The sequence below is a fragment of the Marmota marmota genome, unplaced genomic scaffold (assembly GCF_001458135.2).
Source record: "Marmota marmota marmota unplaced genomic scaffold, marMar, whole genome shotgun sequence".
NCBI classification, from domain to species: Eukaryota; Metazoa; Chordata; class Mammalia; order Rodentia; family Sciuridae; genus Marmota; species Marmota marmota.
In genome coordinates, this window is record NW_025999871.1 from 989,815 (window position 1) to 996,695 (window position 6,881).

A 6,881-nucleotide genomic window follows, 5' to 3' on the forward strand; every position below is an offset into this window, starting at 1 on the left:
TTTGGACAGGCTCCAGGTACAATCATGAGTTCTCTCTTCATTTGCAATCCTGGATCCATCAGAATCTCAAACCAGAAGTTGCCTGCCTTAGCCAATTCTCTTTGTTACAAAGCTTAGCCCCATAACACCTACCTCCTGGCTCTAAAAGGATGTGGCAGACGCTTCTGAAAGACTCAGAGATATTCCACGGGAGCCCATGCCTAGGGTCAGGTTACAGCAATCTTGGAAGGGCACACTGCATTCACCCACCCCACCTACCTACTAGTCTGTGCCCACAAGTACCAGAACCTAGTATCAACAAGAGGACCTAACTCCGTTATCTCCTTTTCCCCCATACCAGCACTCTGGTAGCACTCAGGTAGCACCCAGGAAATGGTTGGGGTTTGCAAACAAAAAGGAAGCAAACATAAAAAAGCATCTCAACTAAGTACTACTCAAATCCTCAGATCCAAATGCCAAAACTCAGCTTACAGAAAATTCAGATATTTGTTCCCTACAGACAGAAGTTGAAAGCCAGCCCACCTCCATATCAGGATTATCCCATTGAAATAGTCACTAATTCCACTTCACTTGGAAAGATCAAGAATTTGTCAGGGTATTTGACCTTGATACCCAGGGTACAAAGGTTGATGTGAGGTTACAAAACCATGCCAGTAGATTGCCCATTCCTCTGCAGCATTTCTGGTGAAAGTTGAACAAAGGCCACGTGTGCACTGAGTCACCAAACCACTCAGCTGATCTTCAAGAGGAACAAGAAAGCTCACTTACCCAGAGGGCTGAGGGCAGCTGCCACGCTCTCCCCTACATTCTTGAGGAAATTCACACTGGGATCCTCCGATGGACCAGAAGCTTTTGTTTTTACAAACAAAAATATCTTTAAGTCAATACTTTTGATACCCTTAGAGTCCCAGCACCTTCATGACAAGGTCCCTATCATCCCAGGTAGTCTCCATCCTGGACAACTTGTCCCAGCAGCCCACACTTGGCACTTCTCTTCCTCCCACTCTCTGCTCCTCAAGCCTACATGGGCCACGTCCTGGGCCTCTCTGTCCTCTCTGACCCTGGTGTTCCATAACCCTGCAGGATATTGACCAGGTCCTAGATATGCCACTTAAAATCAAACAAACATTCCCAGAGGATGAGATGAATCCAAGGACATAGTAAAAAAAATCAGAATGAAACCAGAATCCCAAATTTTAGAATACAAACATATTCCTAAGTTTTTAACTTTGTGATTGTGTTTTGTTTTGCAGTACTGACTTTCCTGACAGCTACCACAAAAGACGGAAGTACACATCAGAGATCCGGGGGCTGGGAAGGCCTCCCTACCTATACCTCAAGGGCATCTCAGGAGGGCAGCCTGGTAAGGCAGGAAGGGACATGCAGGTGAAATTGGTGGCCTTGGGCACTTAGACACCTAGGTTTTCCCATTTGTCAAATGGAAATGATACTCTATTTCTATAAGACTCTTAGGATTAAATGACATTTGAGCCCCCACTGTGGGCATAGCAGGAATTCAAGACAAGGGGAAGACTTGGCTAAGGGTCCTGCAGCTCTGCTGGCCCTTCCACAGTGCACATGGGCTGCCTGGCTACTCTCCTACCATTCAAAAGCCAGTTCAGACACCAGGCTCACCTGATTCTGCCATGGGGTGGGGGCGGGTATCTCCCGCTCGAGGAGGACGTGGGCTCCAGTTTCCTGGTGGACCCATCTCCCAGCCTGGCCAACCGAAATGCCCATGTTTCAACTTCCGGAGCCAGCGGCTATGAGAGAAGCCCTGGGGAGGAGTAAGCAAAGGGATATTGCAGTGAGGGTCCAGGGTCACAGGCTCATATCACCCTGAACTTACCTCAGGGCTACAGAGGGCCTGCTTACCTCAGAATGGTGCCCAAAGGGGCTGGGGAATACAAGTTTGCTATGCTCCCTGTGCATGCCCTTCCCCTCACAGACACCACAAAGGTCATAGTCTGGGCACACACTGCACTTATAGCGAGTTCCCACGACAGGCCCATTACAACCATCACAGATCACATTTGGGTGCACCATGCTGCGGGGTGCCTCCTGAGCACATGGGGCACGGTGGTCTCGCCGGCACTCCTTCTTCTCTGCAGGGAGAGGGGAGAGAGAGAGCAGTTAAGTGAGGCCTCCCTGAAGGCCTCCCCTTCCATTGTTACTATAGGGCTGTCAAAGTCAGCAAGGTTCCAATCCTGCTGAGTCTACTCAGAATTCAGGTCTTCAGGTGACAGCAATAGAGCAACCTAAGAACCTACTAGGAGCTCCCCAGGCCCTGAGCCAATTAACCAGGCATATATAGCCCAGGCAGCAGAAGAGCAGTTGAATGCCTGGCCTTTATCTTTGGCCTTGGTCCTGACCAAAACCCCATGGCATCAGACCCCATTCCCTAGGGAGAACATGGACTCAAAGAGGATCAGGTCAGATATAGGGATATATTTACATGTCCCTGTCTTAGATAATCCTCAGTTTCCTACCCCTTCTTTGGAAGAAAGTCAAGGTCTATTTTTACTCAGCAGGAAGCACCTGGTATTGGGCAGTACCCCAGATCAGCCTTTACCTTTAATGTAGATGCGGAAGATGTCTTCCTTCACGTAGGACATGGCCATTGTCAGCTCCTCATCACTGGAAAAGGCAACCAAGTCTCCATCCTCATCTAGATTGTTTAAAAGACAGCATCTCAGGGCTGGGGATGTGGCTTAATGGTAAACACTTGCCTAGCATGCCCTGAGTTCAATCCCCAACACCACCAAAAAACAAAAACAAAACCAGCACTTGAGCTCCCAGGCTTCTCATCTGGACATAAGTTACTGAAATGTGCTCATGCCAGTGCTGAAGGGTCACTTGTGAGACTCTAAACTTTGAGCCAGGGGAAGCAAAGGCAAGAGACAAGATTGCCCATTTTCTCTGCCACTACCTAGACAGTTAAGTGCTCTAGCCTAGAACCTGGACACAGCTACATGCAGAAGGCAGAGCACATGTACACAGAAGCAGCAGCAACAGCTATCTGCCTGCCATTCAGCCTCTAGGCCAGCTGATCCTTCAGAAAGATGCCCCTTCAGTCCACACCTAACCAGGCCCAGGCCCATCTTCAATTGTGGGAGATCCCTCATGCCCTGCTCTTGAAAGTCCTTTCTCCAAGGCCTTGGGCTTTAGGAGTAAAAGAGATTACCCCATCTGCCTGCATCCCCCCCTGAACAAAGCTTTAAAAAAAAAAAAAAGTATTGTTATATGGTAAGTACTTTTATGTTAGCTCAAATGATTTTAAAGCATCATCATGCAGGCCAAACCACACAATATATCTGAAGGCTGGGGTGGGCATGGAGATACACACCAGCTACTAAAGAAGCTGGAGCAGGAGGATTACTCGAGCCCAGGAGTTCAAGACCAGACTATGCAACATACTAAGACCCTATCTAAAATACAACCACCAAAAAAGACTAGGTTTACATCTGTAGGCTGAGCCAGGCCTATAAGCCCCAGACAACAATTATCTACCCTGAGAACAGGGGCAGCCCCAAAAGATGGAAACAACCCAAGTGCCAACCAACTAAAGATCAGATACACAAAATGTGGCATATCAACACAATGGGATATTATCCTATAACTGTGGAACTTTTTTGGAGGGGAGGGGTGGGAGGTGCTAGGGATTGAACTCAGGGACACTTTACCATCCCCAGCCCTTTTTTTCATTTCTATGAGTCAGGTCCTAGTTGCTGAGGCTGGCCTTGAACTTGAGTATCCTCTTGCCTCAGCCTCCCAAGATGCTGGAATTACAGGAGTGGGCCACAGCCCTGGCTCAGTGAACACATTTTGCTTAAGTGAAAAATACCTTTGCAAGACTCCATTTTAAGACTTCATTTATATAAAATTTCCAGAGCAGGGAAATGAATAAAGTAAATTAGTGGTTGCTTGGGGCTGGGAAAGATGGGATGATGGGGGATGACAAATGAATAAGATGGAGTTTATTAGGGCTGGGGCTCAGTGATAGCGCACTTGCCTGTGCCTGGCATGTGTGAGGCACTGGGTTTGATTCTCAGCGCCGCATATAAATAAAATAAAGGTCTATCAACAACTAAATAAATAAATATATGGAGTTATAAGGTGATGAGGTTTCTAATACTGATTCTGATGATGGCTCTACAAACCTGAATCCTAAAAAAAAAAATCCTCATAGAACCATACGCTCTAAATGGGTGAGTTATATGGTATGTAAGTTATAACTCAATAAATTATCACACAGAAAAAAATTTTTTTTCAAGAACAGAAAGAGCCTGGCAAGTACAGCCCTTCTGAGGGAGGTCCCAGCACCGACCCCACCCAGGGGCGGGCCTTGGCCTGCCCCTTCCAGCCACAACAACATTCCCTAACCCCACCTCCCCGCAGCCATCGACCACACACAGCAAAAAACGTTGAGTTTTTGGGGGGTGTCTCAAGAACGTTTTGATCGCCTCCCTCTCTCCACAGCCTGTATCAAACCTAGCCACCGGCGTTATGCGATCTGTCCCCGATCTCTCTCCCATGGTCATGCTGGAGCCCGCCAAGCAAGAGCCCACAGGAACAGGCCGCACTACCCTGACTCCCTCGCACCCACACGCTTGTTTACCCTCAGCCCCACCTCCACGTCTGCTCTACCCGGGCTCTTCCGGGGTATTATCTGAACCCACCACCTGGCGTTAGCAGGACCAGACTAGGCAGCGAGATGTCAGTGTAACCTGAGTGTCTGCCTGACCACCCTGTCCCCACGGGGAGCCAGAGAGGACGCCCCGGCGCGTCCTTGCCAAGATCTGCAACATCATGGCGGGGGGATGGGTGACACCTTGCGCCCCCAGGCCTTAAAGCCCCGGCGGGAGAACCTGACCGCACCCAGGCTCAGAAAGGGTCGGCACCGAGCCTTGGTTACCAGACTGACACCCGAAGCCCAACTGGCGACCCACGCAGGCCACCGCCCACCCAATGAGTGGCCAAGGCAGTCCTCCGCCACGGCCCAGTACGCATCCACGAGAAGGAAGGAGGCAGTCACCCCGGCCCTCGCCAGCGTCACCGCCCCCTGGCCCGCTCACCGCGGTAATGCGCCTGGAAGCCACCCGGACGCAGCGCGGGGAACAGGGCGGCGACCCGGCTCAGTAGCCGCTCGCAGGGCCCTGGGCCGGCAGCGGCCTCGGCTTCCGCCTCAGGCTCACGGCTGAAACAGAAGCTGAAGCGGCGGATCTCACGCGCTGCTTCCTCCTTGCCCAAAAGGTAGGCCTTCACGGTGAGCGACGCCATTACCACAGATCTAACAGCAGGAACACAGCTGGGTTGCGACTGCCGCCGTCGGCGTGCGTCTTTTATAGAAAACGCGGGCGGTCACGCCCCTCTCGACCTCCTGGGGGTGGAGCCTCTATGCGTCTGACTCCGCCCCCCACAGTCGGGGCCGCTGCGCGTGAGCCTCCCTGCCTGGGCCCCGAGCTCCCTCGCCTATCTTCTGCCACCCCCTCCGGATCTCCCAGGCCCACTCATTGCCATCCCCTCTCTTCACTACCCCAAATGTATGGGGGACCCCAAGAGTCCTTCCCCGGTGTCTATACCTGGGTGAAGAGATTGGCTGGGGTCCTGTCCCATGCCTTTCCCAGGCCTGGGCCTGGCAGTGACTCAGCAATGTAGTCCCCAGGCCAAAGGGGATGCCCAGGCTGGATACCAGAAGGCTCATGGGCAGCACCATGGGCACAGCACAGCTGGCTCCTAGTGTGCTCTCCCCACACTCCAGTGTTGGGTGTCTAGGGAGGCAGTTCACTGCGCAGCCCACACCATCCCCCATGACCATCCCCTAAATGGGTTAAGGGACAGACCCTCAATTTAGGAGCACCAGAGAAGTTCCTAGGTTAATAATGGGTTTGAGAGGTACTTTGGGGTAAATGTTGGTGAACCCCCCCACCCACCTCTGGAAGGCCAGAAAGAGCTTCCTGGAGCATCAGTGATTACCAGCTGTTCACTATAGCCCAGGACTCCTCATAGGCATTCAGATTCCCACTTGTGAGCACTGAGTTCAACCAGCAAGTGTGGGCTCTCAGGCAGCCAATAGCCCTCTAGCTTTGAACCAGGAAAGCTGTTTTATGTGACCAGTTTGCAAGGCCTGGAGAAGGGGGGGGTGGGGTTGGAAGGGTGTAGGCAGAAAAGGAATGGCACCCTAGGAAGTCTCCAGAATCCTGTGAGTGGGAGGTCAGACCTGCTGGGTCAAACTCATATCTTTTAGGGTTGGGTTTATGGGACCAGAAAAAATTCCAGAATTGGGGAAACCCAAAGACCAAACGAAGGCTAGTCTGGTGTGAAGGTGATTTACCTGTGGGAATACAACTGGGGCTTAGTCACGTTTTACTGCTCCTGCCCAGAGGGATCCATAGTGGGCAAGAATTTGCACCCATGTCAAAGAAGCTTTGTAGAAAGGATGGTCCCTTGGGTTGGGGATGTGGCTCAAGCGGTAACCGCTCACCTGGCATGCATGGGGCACTGGGTTCGATTCTCAGCACCACATAAAAATAAAAAAAATAAAGATGTGTCCACCGAAAACTAAAAAAGGATGGTCCCTTTTCAGGCCTTTCTTGCATCCAGCTGTAGGTCTCTTAGTCTGCTATACCCACTACCCTGCAGAAAGGATCAGGGGACAGGGAGGGGGAACCTGAGCTGAGGCTGAGGCCTGAAGACAGATGCCTGCCAACCATGACTCAGCAGTCTAGAAGCCTAACAGCCTCAAAATCTCAGGCAGGCCAGGCTTCCTGCCCCAGCCCCTAACTTGAGCCCCTCAATCTGAGTGGGTAGGGTACACCAGGAAAGCCCTCTGGCTCCATGGAGCCTAGCTTTCAGGAAGGGCTCAAGAGGTCTTCTGTCAG

The 6,881-nt window shown here is 51.4% G+C and overlaps 2 protein-coding genes across 5 annotated transcripts in view; one reads left to right on the plus strand and one right to left on the minus strand.

Moving 5' to 3' along the window:
- Positions 1-5,069, plus strand: part of Mrnip (MRN complex interacting protein) — a 27,946-nt gene extending 22,877 nt beyond the window's left edge. The window contains exons 7-8 of one of the 2 annotated variants that reach the window (XR_007341169.1): positions 1,254-1,363; positions 4,480-5,069. Coding sequence is in view for 1 of the 2 variants with exons in the window: in XM_015506395.2 (XP_015361881.1) it covers positions 1,254-1,259 (6 nt within the window). In the remaining variant the exon portion in view is untranslated. Of the gene's footprint in view, positions 1-1,253; positions 1,499-4,479 lie in introns of those variants that run through there. The other variant, XM_015506395.2, reaches the window with a different exon arrangement.
- Positions 1-5,330, minus strand: part of Sqstm1 (sequestosome 1) — a 12,196-nt gene extending 6,866 nt beyond the window's left edge. Inside the window, exons 1-5 of one of the 3 annotated variants that reach the window (XM_015506390.2) lie at positions 5,076-5,329; positions 2,573-2,668; positions 1,876-2,105; positions 1,636-1,777; positions 769-849 (exon numbers count right to left, since the gene is read on the minus strand). In XM_015506390.2, the coding sequence (XP_015361876.1) occupies positions 769-849; positions 1,636-1,777; positions 1,876-2,105; positions 2,573-2,668; positions 5,076-5,280 (754 nt within the window). In that variant the 5' untranslated portion in view covers positions 5,281-5,329. Of the gene's footprint in view, positions 1-768; positions 850-1,635; positions 1,778-1,875; positions 2,106-2,572; positions 2,669-5,075 lie in introns of all 3 variants that reach the window. The other 2 variants (XM_015506391.2, XM_048784713.1) reach the window with 2 other exon arrangements.
- Between the last annotated feature and the right edge of the window lie 1,551 nt (positions 5,331-6,881).